This window comes from Bos mutus, chromosome 25 (assembly GCF_027580195.1).
Source record: "Bos mutus isolate GX-2022 chromosome 25, NWIPB_WYAK_1.1, whole genome shotgun sequence".
In the NCBI taxonomy this organism is placed as follows: Eukaryota; Metazoa; Chordata; class Mammalia; order Artiodactyla; family Bovidae; genus Bos; species Bos mutus.
The window spans coordinates 22,918,638-22,944,786 of NC_091641.1; the positions used below are offsets into that span (position 1 = coordinate 22,918,638).

General features: G+C 41.6%; 1 protein-coding gene across 1 annotated transcript; it reads left to right on the forward strand.

The window, feature by feature from the left end:
- CRYM (crystallin mu) lies at positions 1-23,857 on the forward strand. Its single transcript, XM_070362070.1, has 8 exons — positions 1-254; positions 747-900; positions 2,808-2,870; positions 9,533-9,634; positions 16,672-16,855; positions 20,232-20,353; positions 21,044-21,128; positions 23,502-23,857. Exons 1-8 carry the CDS (start codon positions 85-87, stop codon positions 23,564-23,566), a joined length of 945 nt encoding a protein of 314 aa, XP_070218171.1. The 5' UTR covers positions 1-84; the 3' UTR covers positions 23,567-23,857.
- Positions 23,858-26,149: the final 2,292 nt, after the last annotated feature.

Below are 26,149 nucleotides of genomic sequence, written 5' to 3' on the forward strand. Positions count from 1 at the left end.
AGCTTTCCCCGGCTCTCATTTAGAGCACAGCACTAGAAACGCGGATCGCCGTGAGCGCTCTGAGGTTAGAAGTCCGGCGGCGACATGAGCTCGAGGCCGGTGTTCCTGAGTGCGGCTGATGTACAGGACCACCTCCACAGCTCCAGCTTGCTCATCGCGCCTCTGGAGACCGCTCTGGCCAACTTCTCCAGCGGCCCCGACGGAGGAGTCGTGCAGCCTGTGCGCACCGTGGTGCCAGTCGCCAAGCACAGGGGGTAAGTGAGGAAGGCCGGGTCCGGGGCTGGAGAAACTGGAAAGGAGGAAGGGGAGGGGTGAGAAGGGAAGCAGCAGGAGAAAAGAAAGGAGGCTTCCCTAATCCTTACTAATAACACCTTTCACCTAATTTGAGCAACCCACTGTGGGCGCTTTAAAGCTGTTATTTGGTTTCATTCAACACACTCCATATGTACGTGGCTATTGATGCAGCTATTTGCTGATGGGAAAACCGAAGACTCAAGAGGTGAAGCGAATGACCCAAGGTTATGGCAGCTAGTAAGTGGCAGAACTGGGGTGGTTTTTCTCATCCAGAGGCAGACTCGAACGTACTCTGCACACTGCTAAAGGCAACGGCAGAGGGATGGGGACAAAGGAGGGAGAAGGCCAGTAGGGCAGTGAGTGGGGAAAGAGAAAGAAAGGGACATAGGGACTTGACAGGATGTCTCAGCATCGACAGGAAGGGGTTGAAGTTGCTCCCTCTCTTCTTCTAGGTTCCTGGGGGTCATGCCTGCCTACAGTGCAGCAGAGGACGCCCTGACCACCAAGCTGGTCACCTTCTACGAGGACCACAGCGCCACCTCCACTGTCCCCTCCCATCAGGCTACCGTGCTACTCTTCCAGCCGAGCAACGGCTCCCTTCTGGCGGTGAGCAACTCCCTGCCCAGGGGTTTAGCCGGGGCCCTTGTGCACAAAGCTAGCTCAGAATTTAGGCAAGGGGGCGTATTGAATGTGACCACATATGCCCCTCTCTGAATGACTGGATGCCAGTGACTGTGCAGGTTACCTGTGACTGTGTATCTGTTTCTAGGACTGCCTGAGGATGTAACCCAGCATCAGAGACCACTGCTGCTTCCAGTGTGTGAACTTGCGGAAGTAATGATCTCATCATTCTTGCAGTGATCTTGTCCTATTACCAGTTACTACAAATATACAGCTTGCACAAATCCAGTAGCTAAGGAAACTTTTAACAGGAATCTGTAACATGAAGTTATATGAGTTACAGATTAGGGGCGCTCTCTAATACCTGGGAGTTTTTTCTAAGGGGTATACACAGTGACCTGTTTTAACATTTAATGATAATATCAAAAAAATAGTAGTGGTCTGTATTTGTGAATTACTTTGTGTATGTCAGACACTGTTCTAAATACTTCATATGTATTAATGCTTTTAATTCTTAAAACCACTCTGTGAGGTAATTTTATTACCCCATTTTGTAGATGAGAAAATTGAGTCAAAGAGCAACTATGCCAAGCATTGCCAAGTTTACATAGCTAACAGGGACACTGATGGACTTCATACCTACTCTGTGTGAGCCCAGGGCCTATACTGTCTTAGCATAGTAGACTATGCTCCTCTGCCTTTCTGATTGCCACTTACTGGGCACTTATTATGTGCCAGGCAGAAGAAATTGATCTCATTCAATTCTGACAACTTTCCTCTAAAATTTTCTCAGAATTTCAGGCTCCCCAAGGAAGCTGGCTACGTATTACTCCTCTGAAAAGAGTATTTAGTTCTTGACAACTTCTGCTCACCCAATGGAAATGACATCCATACTACTTACCAACAGTGCTTACCCAGGAAATTGGTACCACCTCAGGCTTTGGAACTAAATGACAGGGCCTGAAATTCTTCCTGAATCTGACTGATAGCCAAGCAGTTCACTTCCTTGTCCATAAAATGAGAATACTGCTACTACTTGATGAGGATCAATTGAGATGAATAATATAAACAGAGGCCAGCAGAGCAAAGGATGGTGGTTATTACTAGCCAGGTATAATTCAGAACCACCTGGGGAGATTTTAAAAACAATGTCGTCTGGGTCCTCTCCCTAGTGATCCAGATTCAGTTAGCCTAAGGATATATCTGAGCATCAGTATCTTCACAAACCTACCCAAGTGTGCAGGAGGAGTTGAGAGCCACTGAGGTAGAGTTTCAGGGCCCTTGCACAGGTGTCAGGTGACTTACTTTGAGAATCCTGGGGCAAATAAAGCAAAATGGGCATTTCTTGAGGGCTGGCCACATGTTAAATGTCTTCATTTTTGCCAATGCTTTTAAACCTCACAAAAACCCTATGAATGGTTGCCATTATCTTTGTTTGTACAGGTAGGAAAAACAAAGTGCTTAGAGATTAAGATATTTGTTCAAAGTTACATATCTTATAAGTGGAGGAATTGGTTCCAGGCAAAACACTCTCCTTGCAGACTATTATGATGCTTTCTGGTGCTTCCCAGGTACTAGTGGTTAAAGATCCACCTGCCAATGCAAGAGACACAGAGATGCAAGAGACACAGGTTTGATCCCTGGATCAGGAAGATTTCCCAGAGTAGGAAATGGCAACCCACTCCAGCCAATATTCCTGCCTGGAAATCCCATAGACAGAGGAGTCTAGTGGGCTATAGTCCATGGGGTCGCAAGGAGTCAAACACAACTGAACCCACACACACACATACACACACACAATGCTTCCAGGGCTAACTCTTTTAGAGCATCTTCTCTCTGCTTAAGTGGTGAATCCAGGTGCCCCTTGCTCACTGTCTCTCCTTTCCTCCAAGGTCATGGATGGAAATGTCATAACTGCAAAGAGAACAGCTGCAGTGTCTGCCATTGCCACCAAGGTAAGATTAGTGCAAGCTGGTGGGTGGAATTGAGTATCTCAAATTTGAAGGTCTAAGTAGAAGTGAGGAACATTTTTATTTTCTATGGGCATAGGTGAAATATCATATGCCAAATGTAGGATATCAGATGAGCACAGTGATTCACAAAATGATTGGCTACCATAATGAGCCCAAGATTCTGGGTACCTTACATGTGCTCTTTCCGACCATCACCCCAGCCTTGATGATTATCTCCTTTTGCCAAGTATAGGAAATATGACTCACAGAGGTTTTGCAAGTTGATCAGGATCACACAGCTAATAAGTGGCAGAGCAGGAATTTAAAACTTAACCTCTTGATTCCCAGACTGCTTTCCTGCCCCTGATCCACACTGTTCCTGGCAAATCAGTGTGGTTGCCTCATAGGCCAGGGTCAGGACTACACTAAAAGCAGAGGGGACAACATATCCGAGCCAGAAAAATGTATTCATTCAGATCCTATCATGTATCAGGCACTGTTCTAAATGTCAGAGATGTGGTAGTGAACAAAACAGAGGGTGACATGCACAGGGCTGGTGAGACAATAAAATAAAAAGTGAAATTCGTAGTATGATTTGCTAAAAAAAAAAAAAAGTAACCAACAACAAACCCTTTTTGAGTTTAATAATAGGCTAGAGTTTGCTCCTAAACCACCACCCACACCACCAGTTAGAAGGATGAAAATAAAGCAGAATCGAGGGTATTGGGAAGCAGTGGCATTTAAAATTATCAAGGAAAGACCTCACTGAGGTGACATTTGAGTAAAGACTGAAAAAAAAGTGAGTGACTGAAACAGGAGGAGGGTAGGAGCAGAAGGAATAGCAAGTGATACAGGTGATAATGTTTCTAAGCAGTGCAAGGGCATCCTACAAGAAGAACAGTATTTTTAGAGGTTAGGGTGAAAAAGAAGAGGTATGGAATCTTTCACATTAAAGATCTGGGAGTGCTGACTTATGAGGCCTAGGCAGAAAGGAAACGTGGGGCCAGTGGAGGGTTGGAGCACCAAAGACCAGATGTTCAGATTGTGAGTGTTTTAAGGTCTTCTAAACACATGATGATGGAGAAGGCAATGGCATCCTACTCCAGTACTCTTGCCTGGAAAACCCCATGGATGGAGGAGCCTGGTAGGCTGCAGCCCATGTGGTCTCAAAGAGTTGGACATGACTGAGCAACTTCACTTTCACTTTTCACTTTCATGCATTGGAGAAGGAAATGGCAATCCACTCCAGTGTTCTTGCCTAGAGAATCCCAGGGATGGGGGAGCCTGGTGGGCTGCCGTCTCTGGGGTCCCACAGAGTCAGACATGACTGAAGCAACTTTGCAGCAGCAGCAGCAGCAAACACATGATGATGGAAAAGGCAATGACACCCCACTCCAGTACTCTTGCCTGGAAAACCCCATGGATGGAGGAGCCTGGAAGGCTGCAGTCCATGTGGTCTCAAAGAGTTGGACACGACTGAGCAACTTCACTTTCACTTTTCACTTTCATGCATTGGAGAAGGAAATGGCAACCCACTCCAGTGTTCTTGCCTGGAGAATCCCAGGGACGGGGGAGTCTGGTGGGCTGCCGTCTACGGGGTCACACAGAGTCAGACATGACTGAAATGACTTAGCAGTAGCAATAGCAAACACATGATGATAAGGGAAGAATGTGGGGCTAAATCTGGTAATTATGTAGCAAGGGATTAGATTACAGTACGCACCTTGAGGAACTGTTTTTTGTTTGTTTGTTTAATTATATCCAGACCCAACTCAGATTAAAGTAATCAAGGGTCTCTGAGGTATGTTCCCTGGTAACTTAGAGGGACTCTAACAATATTGTCCTATATTTGAAAAGGACTTTGATTTTTTCCAAAATAATTTTCAACCCATTGTCTCAACTTATTTTTGGGTTTGTGTGAGAAAGGCAGAGCAAGAATTACTGGCCTCATTTTGTGCAGAAAGAAATGGAGACTAAGATTTCCTGAAGTCAGACAGCACAGGTAGCTATAGGTCTTCTTGTCCCAGGCAAATAGTTTCCAGCCCAGGCTATGCAGCAGCAGCCTCTGGAAATTTTTTTTTTTTAATTCAAAAAATTGAATTGAAATCTCTGAATGTAAGGCCAAAGTGTTTTCGTTTTTTATGCTTTCTAGTTAATTCTGATGATCAACCAGGTTAATTCTTCTAGACCCAGGTCTCAGTTACACTGTGCTTTTTGAATGGATAAAAATATGCACTCCAAGAAATGTTAAGAATCATTGAGTTGATGCTTCAGAGCTTAGGCTTAAACTACCCCACTTTTTCCCTAGGGACTCGGTTGAGCTATTTCAATAAGGAGCAAGGATTTATTTTACTTTTTGTGCTATAGGAGTAGAATGTTTTCTTTCCCATCACTTTTATTTAGGGCTTTCGGGAGAAGGACAAGTATTAGGAAGTTCTTGGGTTTGATGGACACTGTAACTTTGTGTCTGGGTTGCACATACCCTGAGTTGGGGACTCTGGCATGCTTTCTCAGGGTGACAATGCGTATCAGGGTTTATTCTTGACATGCAATTATTCAGCAAATACTTAAGTGCCAACCAGGCACCAGGTCCTGTGCTCAGCATGGGACATAGAATGGTGACTAAAACCAAATACAGAACCTGCAGTCACGGAGCACAGAGTACATTTGGGGAGATAGATATTAATCTAAAGATTGCACCAGTTAACGTGAAAACTACAGTCCTGACAGATACATTGAATGAAAGGGGAGCAAAACAAAAAGTGGGGTGGGGGGAGTGTCTTGCTCCAGGCTGTGGGATTTGCCAAGGCTTATGGGCTTCCCTTGTGGCTCAGCTGGTGAAGAATCTGCCTGCAATGTGGGAGACTTGGGTTCTATCCCTGGATTGGGAAGATTCCCTCAAGAAAGGGACAGTTACCCACTCCAGTATTCTTGCCTGGAGAATTCCATGGACTGTATGGTCCATGAGGTCACAGAGTCAGACACAACTGAGAGACTTACATTTCTTTTGTGAGGGTTAGCTGAGCTTCACTTCAGTTTAGTTCAGTTGCTCAGTCGTGTCTGACTCTTTGCAACCCCATGGACTGCAGCACACCAGGCTTCCCTGTCCATCATCAACTCCTGGAGCCTACTCAAACTCATGTCCATTGAGTCGGTGATGCCATCCAACCATCTCATCCTCTGTTGTCCCTTTCTCCTCCTGCCTTAAATCTTTCCCAGCATCAGGGTCTTTTCAAATGAGTCAGTTCTTCACATCAGGTGGCCAAAGTATTGGAGCTTCAGCTTCAACATCAGTCCTTCCAATGAACATTCAGGACTGATTTCCTTTACGATGGACTAGTTGGATCTCCTTGCAGTCCAAGGGACTCTCAAGAGTCTTCTCCAACACCACAGTTCAAAAGCATCAATTCTTCGGCTCTCAGTTTTCTTTATAGTCCAATTCTCACATCCATACATGACCACTGGAAAAACCATAGCCTTGACCAGACGGACCTTTGTTGGCAAGGTAATGTCTCTGCTTTTTAATATACTGTCTAGGTTGGTCATAGCTTTTCTTCCAAAGAGCAAGCGTCATTTTAATTTCATGGCTGCAGTCACCATCTGCAGTGATTTTGGCACCCAAGAAAATAAAGTCTGTCCCTGTTTCCATTGTTTCCCCATCTATTCGCCATCAAGTGATGGGCCCAGATGCCGTGATCTTAGTTTTCTGAATGTTGAGTTTTAAGCCAGCTTTTTCACTCCTTCATCAAGAGGCTTTTTAGTTCTTCTTCACTTTCTGCCATAAGGGTGGGGTCATCTGCATATCTGAGGTTGTTGATATTTCTCCCGGCAATCTTGATTCCAGCTTGTGCTTCATCCAGCCCAGCATTTCACTCTGCATATAAGTTAAATAAGGAGGGTGACAATACACAGCCTTGACGTACTCCTTTTCGATTTGGAACCGAGATCCAAAATAGCTGAACTTGCATTAGAATAATAATAGGATTTACTTGTGAGGAGCAGAAGGGAAAGTACTCCAGGCAAAGGAAAGAACCTGTGGAGAGCAAAGCCCTGTGGTTGATAAAGGCGTGTGTGCTTGGAGAGCAGCAAGGAGGCTTCTTGCCTGAAAGACCAGAGGTGCAGAGAGTATGTCCAGAGCGGGGAAGCTGGGCTGACCAGAGGGCCAGACCACGCAAGGCCTTAGTGAATGCAAATGAAACATAGTCTTTCAAACTCTTTAAGAAATGTAGCAGATTCATATATATGTTTTTAATTATCTGTATGCTCTAGGAAAAGAATGAAGTGGCACCAATCCTATTATGATTTAATAAATATCATAAATGTTATACCATTTAGGAAAAGAGATGTCAGTTATAACATTATTATCAGGGCAGCAATGTGTCAAGCAGGACAAGCAAGCAGAATTACAGATTTACTCTCAGAGGTTAAAGGTTACTTTTACAGGAAACTGCAACAATTTCTGAAGCCCACATGTACTTCCAAGAATAGATTTATATTAACTGAGAACAGAAAAAAAAATTATTTAGTTAAAGAAAAATTACCTAATTCTCCTTACTGAGTGGGAACATAAGTTATTGTCATTTGGAAACCTTTTCAAATCAAGTTTCTTTGAACTATAGTTGATGGCAGAAAATGGTATCTCTCCTGTGCAGCTACAGGAGAGAGAATCTCTAATCATCTGCTAATATTTGAGACTCCTTTTAGCTAGTGATTAATGATTAAAAACATTTTTGTTTTTAAGGTTGCACTCCAGAATCTCAATAATGGCAATTATTGATACAGAGCAAATCAAGATCAACTTTTATTAAATGAAATAGAGAAAAGACAGAAGATAGTCTTATTTAACACGATGGTTTGAGAGCAAGTGATGTCCTTTCTCAATGCCAGTAGTTCTTAACTGGAAACAGTTAAGACCAACTGTTTCCAGAGACCAACTGCCCCAGAGACAGTTAGCAATGTTTGAAGACATTTTTGGTTGTCACAGTTGAGGGCATTCATTTCATTCATTCATTTCAGTTGCTCAGTCGTGTCCCACTCTTTACGACCCCATGAATCGCAGCACGCCTCCCTGTCCATCACCAACTCCTGGAGTTCACTCAGACTCATGTCCATCGAGTCAGTGATGCCATCCAGCCATCTCATCCTCTGTCATCCCCTTCTCCTCCTGCCCCCAATCCCTCCCAGCATCAGAGTCTTTTCCAATGAGTCAACTCTTCGCATGAGGTGGCCAAAGTACTGGAGTTTCAGCTTTAGCATCATTCCTTCCAAAGAAATCCGAGGGCTGGTCTCTTTCAGAATGGACTGGTTGGATCTCCTTGCAGTCCAAGGGACTCTCAAGAGTCTTCTCCAACACCACAGTTCAAAAGCATCAATTCTTCGGCGCTCAGCCTTCTTCACAGTCCAACTCTCACATCCATACATGACCACAGGAAAAACCATAGCCTTGACTAGATGGACCTTTGTTGGCAAAGTAATGTCCCTGCTTTTGAATATGCTATCTAGGTTGGTCATAATTTTCCTTCCAAGGAGTAAGCGTCTTTTAATTTCATGGCTGTAAATCACCATCTGCAGTGATTTTGGAGCCCCCAAAAATAAAGTCTGACACTGTTCCACTGTTTCCCCATCTATTTCCCATGAAGTGATGGGACCAGATGCCATGATCTTTGTTTTCTGAATGTTGAGCTTTAAGCCAACTTTTTCACTCTCCACTGAGGGCATAGGGGGTGCTAATGGACGGAGGCCAGGGATGCTGCCAAGCATCCTTCAGTGCACAGTACGGCCCTCTCACCTGCCAACTACCCAAAGCCTGCCAACAAAGAATTATCCAGCCCAAATATCAGTAGTGCTGAGGTCAAGAAACCCTGCTGTATTTCTCATAGGTAAGAGTAAATACGTGCCAATTCTGTGCAAATAAGACTGTCTCTGTTTTAATGGAACTCACATACAAGTACAGGAAAATAAATTTGTAAACAAACAAGTGCTATGAAGTGGTAAATTCTATCAGAGAGGTCAGAAAGACTTTACTGGAGAGCTGATCATACAACTTCATCCCCAAATAAAGACGCACATATACCCTGAGGAGGTCCCACAAATGCCATCTCTACATTCCTCTTTAAAGGAAGACAGAGGCTGAGACAGGATCAACAGAGAGTAGGCACAGAAAATATAGCTTGAGAACCTAGGTTCACAAGGATTCATGGATTCCAAAAGCAACTCACAGCTCTGAGAAGTAGGTTGGTATATCATGTCCCTGAGATGGGGTAGCACAGGAGAAAGCATGTGGGCATTGGAGAATGAAAGATGAGGTTTTGGAGCCCTATTGTGCCATTTAATAATTACAGGGCTCTAAGCAAGTTACATAACTTCTTTGGACCTCAATTTCTTTATCTGTAAGAAGAGGGTAACTGGGAGCATCTAGCGCATGGGGTCAATTGTTTGGACTAAAAGAGATCGTGAAGGTTAAGCATTGGTATATATTATGTACCCAGTTAAGGCTTTTCTCTCCCTCCCGCACCATACAGAGTGGAAATAGAAAAACAAAATGACATCTCCTTGATTGCCTGAGAGGTTTTGAATAAAGGTCCCCTGATTCTCAAACTGTACTTGATCCTCTCCTGACTTCAAGAGTCTCTCTTGATCTTTTTTATCTCCTTTCTCTCAAATAGTTTTTGAAACCTCCCAACAGTGAAGTGTTGTGTATCCTTGGAGCTGGGGTCCAGGCTTACAGCCATTATGAGGTCTTCACAGAACAGTTCTTCTTTAAGGAGGTAAGTCCAGGGAGGGAGGTGGGGGATGTGGGGAGGAAGCAGCAGTCACATTTCTCTGTACTCCTTTGTTAAAATGTAAGTTATGCTGAAATTGTCAGGTTGGGAGTACAACCATCTAGACCATTCTTTTATTGACTTGTGTGAAAGTCCCATTGGAGATGAAGAGTTGGGAGGAAGGCCTGAGTCACTTCTTCCAGTTTCTCAGTTTGTGGAGTACACCTAGGCACACAGAGCCTATGCAGTTACTTAAAGGATTGTATTATATCCAGGGCATACATGCAGTTATTCTTTCGGCCCCTTTCTGTTGCTTCTCTTAGCAGAATCTGGGGTCCTTAAGTATTCAAGGGTTAGGAATCCAGGAACTGACAATGAGGTCTGGAGAGCAGGAGGCCACAGCATGCCCCTTCAAAGCCTAGACATCAGTGCACTTTTCCCCATTCTGCCTGGCTCACGCTTCCTGTTATTTTTGATACACTTGATACTGCTTATATTTGATTTTTTTTCTGTGTGTGAGAGGCGTGGGGCAGATTTAAGGTGTGATTTTTTATGATAGAACCAGTACCTCTGCTTTGAGAAATGAAAATATAAGGAAGAAAAAAAAAAAGAAAAATCCCCTTTTATCTGTTTTCAAAGTCAAGTAGTTAACATTTCTAGTCTTCTCTCATCTGCTTTTCATAACACAGTTTTATGATTTTTTATGCTTTTCACCAAGGTATAATTGACATACAATATCATATGAGTTTCAGGTGTGCATCATGGTGATTGGATATTTATAGGCATTTCAAAATGGTCACCATGATAAATCTGGTTACCCTTTGTCACCATACAAAGTTATTATAGCATTATTGACTGTATTCTTTATGCTGCACATTGTATCCCCATGACTTAATTATTTTATAACTAGAAGTGTGTACTTCTTAATCCCCTTCATCTATTTCACTCATCCCCAGATCCTCCCTCACCCTTCTGGCGATCACCACAAGGAGTTTCTTTCATTTGTTCTCTGTGTATATATATCAGTTTCTCAGTTATTTTCTTTGTTCATTCATTTGAGGTTTTTTTGATTACACATGTAAGTGAGATCATATACTATTTGCCTTTCTCTGTCTGACTTATTTAGCGTAGCATAAAAACCCTCAAGATCCACACATTTTTGTCTCAGCTAACAAAATTTCATTATTTTTACGGATGAACAGTATTTCATTTTGTGTGTGTGTGTACATGACAATTGCTTTATCCATTTATTCACTGATGGACACAGGTTGTTTCCATATCCTGGTTATTGTAAATAATGCTGCCATGAATATAGGGGTTCCTACCACTTTTTGCCTTACTGTTTTGTTTTCTTCAGAGAAATACCCAGAACTGGAATTACTGGATCATATGGTAGTTTTTTGTTCTCTACTTTTTATTTAAATTTAAAAAAATGTTTACAATCTCATGTTGGCTTCTGCCATACAACAATGTAAATTATACATACCTCCCCTCTCTCCCTAGCCTCCCTCCCCTGCCCCCATCCCATCCCTCCAGGTCATCACAGAGAGCCAGACTGGGCTCCCTGTACTACACAGCAACCTCTCACCAGCTACTCTTCTTACACCTGATATTGTATGTGTGTTGGTGCTACTTTCTCAACTCATGCCACTCTCTCCCTCCCACACAGTGTCCACAAGTCCATGCTCTATATCTGTATCTCCGTTCCTTCCCTGAAAATAGTTTCCTTAGCATCATTTTTCTAGATTCCATATATATGTGTTAACATACTATATTTGTTTTTCTCTTTCTGACATGCTTCACTCTTTATAACAGGATTTAGGTTCATCCACCTCACTAGAACTGACCTGATTCAAATTTGTTCGTTTTAATGGCTGAGTAATATTCCATTGTATATATGTACCACATCTTCTTTATCCATTCATCAATTGATGAACATCTAGGTTGCTTCCAGGTCCTGGGTATTGTAAACAGTGCTGCTATGAACACTGGGCTACAGGTGTCTTTTTGATTATTTTTTTCTCAAGGTGTATGCCCAGTAGTGGGGTTGCTGGATCATATGCTAGTTTTTTTCCTAGATTTTAAAGGACTCTCCATAATGGCTGTTTCAGTTTGCATTCCCACCAACAGTGTAGGAGGGTTCCCTTTCCTGCACATCCTCTCTAGCATTTATTATTTTAGATTTTTTGTTGATGGCCATTTTGACTGGTATGAGGTGATACCTAATTGTAGTTTTGATTTGCATTTCTCTAAAAGTTAGTGATGTTGAGCATCTTTTGTCTTTGCCATCTGTATGTCTTCTTTGGAGAAGTGTCTTTAGGTCTTCTGTCCGTTTTTTGATTGGGCTGTTTGTTTTCCTAATATTGAGCTATATGAGCTGCTTATTGGAGTATAGTTGAGTCACAATGTTGTATTAGTTTTAAGTATACAGAAACATGATTTATATATATATGTGTGTGTATATTCTTTTTCAGATTCTTTTTACATACAAATTATTACAGAATATTGAGTAGAGTTTCCCATGTAATATAGTTGGTCATCGTTGATTATCTGCTTTATATATAGTAGTGTGTATATGCTAATCCCAACCTCCAAATTTATCCCTCACCCTCAGCCTTTGCCCTATGGTAACTATAAATTTGTTTTTGAAGTCTTTGAGTCTGTTTCTGAAATAAGCTCATTTGTATCATTTTTTTAGATTCCACATATAAGTGGTATCATATGATATTTGTCTTTCTCTGATTTACTTCACTTAGTATGGTAATCTATAGGTCATCCATGTTGCTGCAGATGGCATTATTTCATTCCTTTTATGGCTGAGTAATATTCCATTTTATGTATGTACCACATCTTCTATATTCATTCATCTGTCTATAGACATTTAGGTTGCTTCCATGTCTTGGCTATTATGAATAGTGCTATAGTGAACATTGGGGTGTGTCTATCTTTTCAATTTATGGTGTTCTCTGGATATATGCCCAGGAGTGGGATTCCTGGATCATATGGTAGCTCTATTTTTACTTTTTTAAGGAACTTCCATACTGTTTTCTATAGTGACTTCACCAGTTTACATTCCCACTGTGTGGGAGGGTTCCATTTTCTGCACACACTCCTCCAGCATTTGTTGTTTGTGGACTTTTTGATTATGGCCATTTTGACTAGTGTGAAGTGATACCTTGTTGTAGTTTTGATTTGCATTTCTCTAACAATGAGTGATGTTGAGCATCTTTTCATATGCTTTTTGGCCATTTGTATGTCTTCTTTGAAGAAATGTCTATTTAGAGCTTCCACCCATTTTTTAATAGGGTTCTCTTTCAATTGAGCTGCATGAGCTGTTTGAATATTTTGGAGATTAATCCCTTGTTGGTCACTTCATTTGGAAATATTTTCACCCATTCTTTGGGTTATCTTTTCATTTTGTTATGGTTTGTTTTGCCGTACTAAAGCTTTTAAGTTTAATTAGGTCATATTTGTTTATTTTTGTTTTCAATTCCATTACTCTAGGAAGTAGACCCAAAAAGTTATTGTTGTGATTTATGTCAAAGAGTGTCCTGCCAATGTTTTCCTCTAAGAGTTTTATAGTGTCTAAGCTTACATTTAGGTTTTAATTCATTTTTAGTTTATTTTTGTGTGTGATGTTAGAAAGTGTTCTAATTTAATTTTTAAAATGTAGCTGTCCAGTTTTCCCAGCACCACTTATTGAAGACACTGTCTTTTCTCCATTGCATCATCTTACCTCCTGCACTAGAGAACAATTATAGATGGATGCGTTTATCTCTGGGCTGTCTATCTTGTTCCATTGATATATATGTCTGTTTTTAAGCCAGTACCATTACTGTTTTGATTACTGTAGTTCTGTAGTATAGTCAAAAGTCAGTGACACTAACTCCTTGAGCACCATTTTTCTTTCTCAAGATTGCTTTGGATATTCAGGGTCTTTGGTGTTTCTATACAAATTTTTAAATTTTTTGTTCTAGTTCTATGAAAAATGCCATGAGTAATTTGTAAATTACCTTGGGTAGTATAGTTATTTTAACAATATTGATTCTTCTAATCCTAGAACATGGTATATCTTTCCATCTGTTTGTGTCATCTTTGATTTATTTCATCAGCACCTTGTAGTTTTTAGAGTACAGGTCTTTGCCTCTTATGGTAGGTTTATTCCTACATATTCTATTCCCTTTGATGTGATGGTAAATGGGATTTTTGCCATAATTTCTCTTTCTGATCTTTTGTTGTTAGCCCATAGAAATGCAATAGATTCCTGTGTGTTAATTTTGTATCCTGCAATTTACTGAATTCATTGATGAGCTCTAATAGTTTTCTTGTAGCATCTTTAGGATTTTCTGTATCATCTGCAAACAGTGACAGTTTTATCTCTTCTTTTCCTATTTGGATTCCTTTTACTTCTTTTTCTTCTCTGATTGCCATGGCTAGGACTTCCAAAACTATGTTGAATAAAAGTAGTGAGAGTAAACATCCTTGTCTTCTTGATCTTAGAAGATATTGCTTTCAGCTTTTCAACACTGGGTTATCTGTGGGTTTGTCATATATGTCCTGTATTAGGTTGAGGTATGCTCTCTCTATGCTCACTTTTGGAGAGTTTTTATCATAAATGGGTATTGAATTTTGTTAAAAGCTTTTCCTGCATCTACTAAGATGATCATATGGTTTTCACTCTTCAGTTTGTTAATGTGGTGTATCACACTGACTGATTTGCAAATGTTGAAAACTTCTTGCATCCCAGGGATCAGTCCTGCTCGATCACGGTGTATGATCTTTTAATATATCATTGGGCTCAGTTTGCTAGTAGTTTGTTGAGTACTTTTGCATATATGGTCATCAGTGATATTGGCCTATAATTTCTTGTTTTGTGGCATCTTTGTCTGGTTTTGGAATTAGGTGATGACAGCCTCATAGAATGAGTTTGGGAGTGTTCTTTCCTCTGCAATTTTTGGAATAGTTTCAGAGGGATCATGTTAGCTTTTCTCTAAATGTTTGATGAAATTCACCCATAAAGTTGTCTGGTTATGGACTTTTGTTTGTTGGGAGTTTTTTACTCATGGTTTCAATTTCATTGCTTGCAATTGATCTGTTCATATTTTCTACTTCTTTGATTCAGTTTGGGAGATTTGTCCTCTTCTCATAGGTTGTCCATTTTATTAACGTATAGTTGCTTGTAGTACTCTCATGATCTTTTGTATTTATGCGGTGTCAGTTGTGACTTCTTTTTCATTTCTAATTTTATTACTTTGAGTCTTCTTTTTCTTAATGAGTCTGGCTAAAGGTTTCTCAATTTTGTTTATCTTTCCAAAAAACCAGCTTTTAGTTTCATTTATATTTCCCATTGTTTTCTTTGTCTCTATTTAAGTTCTGATCTTTGCAACTTATTTCCTTCTACTAACGTTGGGTTTTGTTTGTTCCTCTTTCTCTAGTTGCTTTAGGTATAAGGTTAGGTTATTTATTTGATATTTTTCTTGTTTTCTGAAGTAAACTTGTATTGCTATAAATTTCCCTCTTGGAATTGCTTTTGCTGAATCCCAGAGGGTTTGGATCATCATGTTTTCATTTTTTATTTATCTCTAGGTGCTTTTTTCCTTTGCCTTTGATTTCTTCAGTGACCCATTGGTTGTTTAGTAACATATTGTTTAGCCATCACTTGTTTGTGTTTTTTTCAATTTTTCCCTTGTAGTTTATTTCTAATTTAATAGTGATGTGAATGGTGGACTTAATAGTTTCTTTGGAAAAATATTTATTGAGAACCTTTGCCCATTTTAAATAAGGTTGTTTATTTTTATATTAAGTTTTATAAGTTCTTTGTATTTTTTGAATATTAACTTCTTATAATGTAGTTTTAATCATTAATCTTTTAATCATAGTTTTAATAGTTTTCACCGAATGTTGTAACATCAGTTTTCCAGCTTACCTCATATTGGTATAGTATTTCAACTTTTCTATCAAGAACGGTAGTATGGTTAACCATTTTCTTATAACTGGGCTTATTATACTGTTTTCACCTTAATTAATGAACTTATTCACATATAACATTTATTTCTATACTCATTATATTTCCTTATGAGGGCTTCTTTAGGCCTTATTTTCAACTGAAGGCTGACAACTGCCACCGCAAACATTAAAATATATTAAACAAGCTAGCAAGTCCCCACTTCCTGGTGATGCCAGTGACCACCCTCTCCCTGCAAGCACTTCCCAGGAATCTAATTGTAGCTACTATTCTTGACTTCTCTGTTGCACCATTCACTCCTGTAAGTAAGTGTTAGTTGCTCAGTCATGCCCAACTCTTTGTAACCCCATGGACTCTAGCCCACAAGGCTCCTCTGTCCATGAACTTCTCCAGACAAGAATACTAGAGAGAGTAGTCATTCCCTTCTCCAGGGGATCTTCCAAACCCAGGGATCAAACCTGGGTCTCCTGCATTGCAGGCAGATTCTTTACCATTTGAGCCACCAGGTAAGTCCCAATTTACTCCTGAAATCCTTCCAATTTTTAATTCCTTAAATATCCTTCAGAGATCAAGCTGTCCCATGCACAGCACTGCACATCCTGTTTGTTAATCTCACACCTGTTATGACTCCCTTACAGAGTCCCAGACATAAACTGTGAGTTTGATGCTGACCTTGTCAGTTATGATTTGCATTTACATATATGTAAACTTAGGCTGAATGAGGTTAAATAGCTTCAGAAACAGTAAGTGACAGAGCAAAGTTTGATTCTAAACCTGTCTAGCTCCAGAATTTGCTCTGCTAATCACTAAGCTATATAATAGCTATTACATTACTGAGGCTGCATGTCTCAAGCTAGAATTGAAAAACCTCCCCCCTTCCTGACATGGAAATGGAGTAGAGAAAGGTCATTTTCAAATCTGGCCTAGACAAATGTTCATTCACCTTAAGGAATGATTTAATTAACTGCAGCCTTAACCCTAGAGTAGTTCAACTTTTCTTTGTAACTCCTAGGTTTGATGAAATGTAAACAGCCAAATAATCACAGCACCAATGTCCCTTTTATTCCCCTGAATGAAGGTGAGAATATGGAACCGCACCAAAGAAAATGCAGAGAAGTTTGTGAACACGGTGCCAGGAGAAGTGCGGATCTGTTCATCGGTCCAGGAGGCTGTGACGGGGGCAGATGTGATCATCACAGTCACCATGGCAACAGAGCCCATTTTGTTTGGTGAATGGGTGAAGCCTGGGGCTCACATCAATGGTAAGCAGAGTGGCTCCATGAACACTGGGTGGCCAGACTCTCCCTTGACTGGACCAAGGGGCTGCATCTGCAGAGTTGTTTTACTCATGCAGAATGCCTGAGCTTTTTACTGGCCTCAGAAACATTTGAACCTTAAAGAAACAGTATGCACTCCAAAGTATGAAACAAAAATCACAAACTCAAAACTAATAAATTTAATTAAAATTTTATAAAGTATAATATGGCAATGATCAATTATAACTCAGTTCTTAAATGTCATGAAATTTAATTACAAAAGCCAAATGACTCACTTGTTCTTACCAACACTTTGGAATTAATTTTTTTTAATTACGGCACAAAATACATTTTATGTGACTAAATGCATTTATGTGAATGCTTTTTCATATGTGGGGTAGGATAATTGGGACTTTAAACATAGGAGTTCCTTGGGCTCCTGAAGATCCTTAGATGACCCTGGGGGTTATAGCAAGATCTGGTCTATATTAAATACTTTGTCTAGCAGGTGCTGTTCTAAATTCTTTGTTATGTACTATATCACTGAATCTTGAAAACAACCTTATGAAGTAGGAACTATTGTTATCATGACCCCTGTATGGTAGGTAAACCAAGGCATGGAAAGATTAAGTAACTTGCCCAAAGTCAAAGGTTTTTAGAGGCAAAGCTGGGATTTGAACTGAGGCAATATACCCTCAAAGCCTAATATCTTGAATGATGCTCTATGTTATCTTTTAGTAAGAAAACTGAAGTCTGATTAGCAAGCAATTGAAGGCTAGAGAATTTAAACATGTTTTAAATGACAGGCAGTGCCCCATGTTTTAGTGACAGGCACATAGGGTGAACTCTAAGATCTCTGCACACATGTGCAAGGGCCAAGTATCATGATTATTTGTTCTTTCACAAATGTGTATTGAATCCCTACCATGGTGCAGGCACTGTTTTACATGCTGGGGAAGCCAAAGTAAACCAGCCATCAAGGTCACTGCTTTCCTGCTGTTTACATTCTAGAGAAGGGAGGTAGACAATAAACAAATAGATGAGCTAGATAGTTCCAGCTAAAGGTTAAGCTCTATGAAGGAAACAAAACATGTATGATTGAAGAATGGGCCATAGAAAATTGAAGGTTTCAGCCTGTATGGGACCGATATTATGAATGTGAATCCAGGGGATAGGTCTTATTGTTCATAAAGCCAGACTCGAACAGTAAGAGCATTTCTAGAAGGACTTGGAACTTCAAGAGAAGTCAGTTCTGGGTAAAATGGACAAGAGCTGAATCTTCAATAAGACTGAGTTGATTTTTTTTTTCCAGCTTAAAGTAGAACATATTTGCTATCTTTGTTTCTGTGGTTAGGAGTCTAGACATGGGTTAGCTAAGTCCTCTGCTCATGCAGGATGAAAGCAAGGTGTTTTCCAGGCTGCAATCTCATCTAGAGCTTGGAGTCTTCTTCCCAGCTCACATGGTTGTGGCAGTTCTTTGTGTTGTAGGACAAGGATGCAAGTTTCCTTGGGGCTGCTCTCAGCTCCAGTTGGCTGTCCACATTTCTTTTCATGTGGACACTCTACCTTCAAAGATAGCAACAGAGAATCTCCCTCATGTTGTATACCTCTCACACTTCGAATGTCTCACTAGGAAGAGCTAACTTGATTTTGAGTTGAGGAGTCTGGTATCTTTCCCTGATCTAAAGACAAAATTGGTTTGTGTGTTTAGAGGCAGTAAATATACTTAAGAAAAGTATGTTACAAGTAGAATTGACAGGGAAACACCAACAACAGATTTTACTTACTTTACAACTTGGCTGAGAGTTAGGCCCAATTCCACCCGTCCCTGCATACCCCTCATTCTTTCTCAGCATCCCACCAGCCAGTCTCTGACCCTCACCCAGTGTAACCCCACTGAAGGAAGGCCAAAGCCCAGCCTGAGTCAGGCCCCTCCCTTTGCTTCCTGGACCACCTCCATTGGCTTGAGTGGCCTTATGCAACCCTTTGAGAATTCACCATGCTCCAAATTAGGGGGAACAAGTGCAATCAGAAGAGGTGGCTTGAGAGGCTAGGGTTTTTCCCACCAGCTTATGATTTATTTACAAGCTTCATTAGTTGGTGCTTCTGTTCTATAGAACTCCTCACACAAACAACCTTCAAGATGGACATTTTGCATCACTGTCTTTGACAATTAGAGTGTGGGGGAACAACAGGAGAGGGAACAAGTAGAGAAAACTGGATGGCAGTGAGAGAAGGCTTACAAATGCTGCCTTATATTTGTATAAAGCTTTATAGCCGTTTCCAAAGACTGGCTGCCATGGGCTGGATCCAGCCAGCAGATGTGTTTTGTTTAGGCCATAGACTGTTAAGTGTTCTGAAAACCAAGAAATAACACATGCAAATAGATTTCCTGCTTCTCTTTTTACAAAAGGAGCAGGGGGGCGGGGGGAGGGCTATCTAAGAGTGGCCCTGCGTTCTTACATGGCAATGGTTCTGCTTGAGCAGAATAGTTAGTGCTCCCTTTAGAAGGGCCTGCTTTCTTCTCTGTGCTGAGTTCTCCACCATTTCTAATCCAGTTCTTCTAACCAGTGCTGCTCATTTTCATTACCTTCCTGGTCCTGCAAGCATTTGATTCAGTCTCAGCATTATCCTATGTCCCAGTGCCAGGAGGCATGATTCCTTGGATTCATCATTATGGTTCTGGGCTCTGCAGAGGATGTGAAACCTTGGTGCTGGGGTGCAACCAGTTTCCTGTTTACTGGGGCTTCTCTGTGACCCTGACACTGGGCTTTTTTTCTCATGAGGTGATAAAAGTGGTTGGGAACGAGGAATGGGAATGATTGAAGAGCAAGCAGACAGACAGAAGATAGAGGAGTGTGGGGTATTAATAAGCTCCAAGTGATGTCTCTGCTTTAGGGTTTGTGTAAGGAAGTCGCTGCTCCTGATAAGCAGAAGAAGCATGAAAGGCATGTGCTCTTTTAGAGTCATAGATGCACTTATTGTATATATAACCTTGGCACATACCTCTTCTTTGAGCCTCAGTTTGAGTACCTTTTAAATGGGAATCAAAAATGAATGTACTTGTGAGGACTTTAAATAGTATGTGTGAAACATCCCAGCGATAGTAGGCACACAGTACATGAATGCTAAGTTGCCTCAAAATACTTTTTTATTAATGAGAATGGACATGAAATGGAAAGGAGAAAATGCCAAGTGTCATTCTTATTAGTGAACTCAGTCTTGTTGTTTGGGAGGGAGTTGGCCTGGCGAAATGAGGCATTCCACAGTCATTCCCACGTGTCCTCTGTCACTTCCTTTTCCCCTCCCCTTTCATTCTTTGGAGGCTGCAGTATCCCCTGTGACTACTTCAAGGCTCAGGGTCTCTTTTGCTGTCATTTAGCCATCGGCGCCAGCAGACCGGACTGGAGAGAGCTGGATGACGAGCTCATGAAACAGGCTGTGCTGTATGTGGATTCCCAGGAGGCCGCCCTGAAAGAGTCTGGAGATGTCCTCTTGTCAGGGGTGAGCCTCCTTCTGTTGCTTATGTCTGACTGTCCTCACCTGGATCCCGGGGTTTCATTAATACCCCCTTCTCTCTGGCCTGCTCCAGATCTCTGTAACTCCCACCTCTTTGTGGGGTGACAACTCTAAAATATCTTTCCATCCTTTCTAATTCCCTTCTAAAATAACGTGGCAATTATGTGGTGACATGTGTTTTCCTGTTCGCTTTGCCTTAAGAGATCAGCTTGATGGCCTTTTCCATTGGATTGGGCTGTCCTGTAAAGCAGTAGGATTGGAAGATAGGAGCCTCTGGAAACTTTCCCAGTATGGCCAACAAATCAGGACTAGTGTTGACTGCTTTCGGACCTTTTTTTCATAACCAGGGCATAGCAGTAAGAAGGGGGCTGCCAAAATGAGTGTTCAGATAAGAACAGGCCTGTTTCTTCACTGATACAGTGTCCTGGCAGGACATTCCCCTGGCTGCAGATTTGTATTTCTGCAGTCATGGTATCACAAAAGCAGATGAACCCACTTCTCATCCCCAAAAAAGATTTAAGGGAGAGTCTTCCTCCCTGACATCATTAAGTTTATAGAAGGTCATTTTATCAAGTTTTCCCTTATCCAGGTCAGGGACACCCTGTCCTGGCTTCAGAAGCTGGTCCTGAGCCATATTAGCTCCATGACCTGGGTCAACGTGTGTTCATTTGACAGGCCGAGATCTTCGCTGAGCTGGGAGAAGTGGTGAAGGGAGTGAAACCAGCCCACTGTGAGAAAACTACCGTGTTCAAGTCTCTGGGTAAGAGTCATTGCTCCCAGGGCACAAACTTAACCAGAACACAGGTAGGTTTACCCATTGGTGGGAAGAGGAATGAGTCAGCAGGCTCCGTAACTAAATCATTGTGCAGTCTATCACTCAGGTCAATTATTTATGTCTTGGCATAGTGGTGAAGCCCGTGAACTCTGGAACTGGGCAGTCCTGGGTTGGATTCCCCTCTGTGCTATTCCTTAGACATGCATCCTTGGGCAAGTGATCTCACCTCTTTGAGTCAGTTTTCTCACCACCTGTTACCTAGAGTTTTTGTGAGAATTAAGTGGTATGTGTGTATAAAATGATTTGCCCATAACAAGCATCAGCATTAAAACATTTAGACTTTGATAGAAATGAAACTCAGAGGAAGGTGGAGGGGCAGGAGAAAAACTTCAAAGGTGGAGGGGCAGGAGAAAAAGGTGTTTAAAAACAGGGAGCTTAAGATAAATAACAGGGAGACCCATCATGAGGGCAACCCAGACAGGAAGTACAGCCTGACCTTTTTTCCCCCTCCTTCCCTAACTTTCTGCTTGCTGATTTAAGAAGGTCTTCAATGGGGAGCACCATAACCATCTTGAGTTAGTACAGGCAGAAGCCCATCAGAGAAGGGGCTCCCTTCTTCAGCTGGTTTGCCTCTCAGCCCAGCTCTCCCATTTTAAGGAAATGAACACATATGGTAACAGAGCTAATATTCAGCTCCTACATCTAAAATATTGAAGTACTCTCAAAATGGTTGGTAAATAGTTGCTGCCCGAGCCCCTCAACCTTGCCAGACCTTCAGTTCAGTTCAGTTCAGTCACTCAGTTGTGTCCGACTCTTTGCAACCCCATGAATCGCAGCACGCCAGGCCTCCCTGTCCATCACCAACTCCCAGAGTTCACCCAGACTCACGTCCATTGAGTCAGTGATGCCATCCAGCCATCTCATCCTCTGTCGTCCCCTTCTCCTCCTGCCCCCAATCCCTCCCAGCATCAGAGTCTTTTCCAATGAGTCAACTCTTTGCATGAAGTAGCCAAAGTACTGGAGTTTCAGCTTTAGCGTCATTCCTTCCAAAGAAATCCCAGGGCTAATCTCCTTCAGAATGGACTGGTTGTATCTCCTTGCAGTCCAAGAGACTCTCAAGAGTCTTTTCTAACACCACAGTTCAAAAGCATCAATTCTTCGGCGCTCAGCCTTCTTCACAGTCCAACTCTCACATCCATACATGACCACAGGAAAAACCACAGCCTTGACTAGATGGACCTTTGTTGGCAAAGTAATGTCTCTGCTTTTGAATATGCTATCTAGGTTGGTCATAACTTTCCTTCCAAGCCAGACGTTACATATATTTTAATGATCAAGCACCCAAAGTGTTAACGCTTGACAGTGTATTAAGAGTACTCTGCCCACCCAGCACCCATGCCAGTCAAAATATATCTATGCCTTACCATCTGTTAAATATATTTTTAATTTTTCATGCATAGAAAGACAGGCAAACACAGTATAAGCTTTATCTAGAGCCTGGTTCAGAGACATCACACTGATCTAGTTGAGTATGAAAGAGTTTCATTGTTCCTTAGCAGATCAGAGGTCAGCTGGCCCCCTTCAGGAGACACAGCACTGGAAACCTGATCTACAGTCCTGAGCAATTTTTACTTTCTCACTTTTGGGGGTTGGTTTACTGGCACATCCCTTCATCTAGCAGATGCGTATTAAATACCTACTATGTATCAAGCTCCATACTGTGTACAGTGGTAGTTACAAAAATAAAAGCCAGCCCCTGCCTTTAAGAACATATTCCCATTCAAGGTTAAGGATATTTGCCCAAAACTCTAAGATAAAGGGGGAATTGCTGAAGGACTTAGGGTTTGGACTGGACCAAAGGTCCAACAAACGACAGAGCATGCGCCAAACCCAACCTACCATCTGTTTTCCTACAGCCCACAATGAAATGGTGTCTACATTTTCAAATGACTGGGGGGGAAAGGAATATTTCATGACACATAAAAATTATAAGAAATTCAAACTAGTGTCCATAAAGAAAGTTTTCTTGGAGCACAGTCAGGCTCATCTGTTTACCTGATGTCTAAAGTCACATGTGTACTACAGCCGAGGTGAGTAACTGCAAGTAACTGGCATGCAAAGCCTTACGTATTTATTATCTGGCTGTTTACAGAAAGTTTTCTGACCCCCTGAACTTTGGTGAGCATTGCTTGCCTTGTTTTACCCTTCACAAACTCTTCAAGCCTGAACTCACCTCTGGGTGCTTAGTCCTTGTTACCCTGATGGGCACTGTATTAGGGAACTGCTGGTTCTGGGACCTGGGCTGTTTGGGGAAAAGTTGTTCTGACAAAAGTTAAACCAAATTTCTGTCCATTCCAGGAATGGCGGTGGAAGACATGGTTGCAGCCAAACTAGTATATGATTCCTGGTCATCTGGTAAATAAAACAAAGGAACTTTGTGTCAAGTGGATGCTACAGCTCAAAGGGTGTTAACACTAGTTGTCTCACAATCGTTTCATAATCTCTAGATTAAAAGAAGGGTTCTAGCCCAGTGATCTGTAGTTTTATGCATACTGTGTCTTACCTTAAATAATGAGCTCCTCTTTTGTGTTTGTAGTTAGAAAACAAAACCAAGTGACCATCCTGTGTCATGCCAGATTATACTAGTGCTCCCTTTGCCCTGTATTTCACTACCTTTTGTAATTCCCTGAAATAAAGCTTTTTCCAATTCTGCAGTTCTTGTTTTGGTAACTTCTATCCTTCACAGCAAGGAAAGTGAGGGGATCAAGTGCTCATGTTCACTCCCTGAAGGCTCTCCAATGGCTGTAGTTAATTTTTTTCTATTTTATTAATTGAGATACAGTTTACATACCATAAGTCTACATTTTGAAGTGGTGGATGTAATTCAGTGTTATTAGTATATTCACAGGGTCATGCAACCATCACCACTGTCTAATTTCAGAACATTTTCATCATTCCAAAAAGAAACTCAGTACCCATTAGCAGTCGCTTCCCATTCGTCTCAGCTTCTAGTAATCTACTAATCTACTTTCTATTTCTATGGATTTGCCTTTTCTGAACTTTCGTATACATGGAATCATATATCATGTAGTCTTTTGCTTCTGGCTTCTTCTTATTGAGATTTCAAGCAACACAGAGCTTTCTCTATTGCTCAGAACTCCTTTGGTCACAATCGATAGAGAACACAACTCAAACTACCTTAAATTGAATGAATGAGTGAGGGATAGAATTTATTGGCTCTTGTAATTAAGAAGTATTCAGGTAACTGATTTCAGCTATAGCTGTATCCAGGGGTTCCAGTTGTTATCGGGATCAGGACCCAGTCTTGCTCCTCTGTTCCTTGGCTCTGTTTTCTTCAGTGTTGGCTCCATTATCAAGTAAGCTCTCCCCTGATAGTGGCAGGATAGGTACCAACAGCCTGTCATCTTCAGCAATCCTAGCAAAAATAGACATTCTTTTCCTTACCAGTTGGAAGTCTCAGAATGGAGACACACTGGAGCATCTAGGGCCTATGCCCATATGCATAACACAGTGGCTAAAGGAAATGAAGTGCTCTGGCCAGGTCAGACCCAGGTGACTGTCATCACCTGGGGGATCCGCTTCCCCTATTATCCAGGCCTGGGTCACATGCCCCCACCTTGAATTCAGCAGTACAATCAGCCCATCTGACCACATAAGCTAACAAAAGGAAAGGAGTCTCTTACCAAAAAGAGGGAAGGCTGTATACTGGGGAGGCAAAATTTATAGATATCCACTGCAGTGTCAGTGCCGAGAAGGCTGTTAAGAATCATCAAGTCCAGGCTCTTCAGCTTACAGATGGGGAAGCTGAGGTGCAGGGGTGCTTTTCTCAGGTCCCCTGAAACACTAACAGAGCCTTGTTGTCCATGTCCTGCCAAAGACCCATTCAAATTCTCCCTCTCCAAGGCTTGCCTAGGCTGGTGCTAAGTCAGCAGAAAGAAAAGCATATTATTTTGCTTTGTTTTCTTACCCAAATTCCTCCTGGCAGGTCCTCTTCATGCTCTATGCAGCTTAGCCAAAAGTTTGGTGTGTCAGCCAGGTTGTCTAGCCTTTGCAGTAAAACAAAATACCCACATGATCTACTCTGCACACCTCAAGTGACTATGGAATCTTTGGGGGGATCTTAATGGTCACAACTCTAAGGAATATGTAAAGAGGGTGTGTGATAACGAGATTACCAAAAGCACCTTAATTTATTCATAGATTTCTTCTTTCATTTTTAAGAGTCCCTACAATAATTCGTGCTAGGCTGCTGACAGAAAAGAAATAGTCCTCACCCCAAAGAGCACAGATAACTCTCTCCAGCTATTTAGAGTTAGGGCAGGAAATGGATCTAGAATAGCTTGTGCAATAAGAAGTTTTTTGCCTTTCAAGGTTATTCTTTTCCATTTCACATTGCCCATCCTCCTCAAATGCTTGCTTTGTGAACCACTGAGGTCGAGAAAAATCCTAGGAGTCAACAGACCAGAGTAATCTGCATCCTGCCTCCAGCCTAGGCATCACATCCAGTTGTTTAATGTTTATTGATTATCTGCTGTGTGACACATTGGCACTTGGTGAATATCAGTGAATATAAGACAGAGAAAATTCCCTGTCCTAAAACACCTTACATTGTGGTAGAGCAGAACCTAGCTTCTCTGCTATGGAAGTGGGCAGAGGAGAATTCCCAGGAGCTAGAACTCTTTAATTTGCCTCCTTTGCACCTTCATATGTTAAGTTGTTGGTTTTGTTTAGTCACTAAGTCATGTCCAACTCTTTGCAACCCCATGGACAGTGGCCCACCAGGCTCCTCTCTCCATGGGGTTTCCTAGGCAAGAATACTGGAGTAGGTTGCCATTCCCTTCTCCAGGGAATCTTCCCAGCCCAGGGATTGAGCTCAGGTCTCCTGCATTGCAGGCAGATTCTTTACTGTCTGAGCCACCAGGGAAGCCCTCATATATAAGAGCCAAAGTTAATTCTGTTTGGTTCATACACTTTAAACCAAATTT

What these genes read in the sequence shown, in the direction of transcription:
- CRYM (XM_070362070.1), top strand. Translation starts at nt 85, where the DNA reads ATGAGCTCGAGGCCGGTGTTCCTGAGTGCGGCTGATGTACAGGACCAC. An exon ending in TGTCTGCCATTGCCACCAAG is followed by an intron (nt 2,871 to 9,532) that starts GTAAGATTAGTG and finishes TCTCTCAAATAG; the next exon opens with TTTTTGAAACCTCCCAACAG. An exon ending in AACAGTTCTTCTTTAAGGAG is followed by an intron (nt 9,635 to 16,671) that starts GTAAGTCCAGGG and finishes CCCTGAATGAAG; the next exon opens with GTGAGAATATGGAACCGCAC.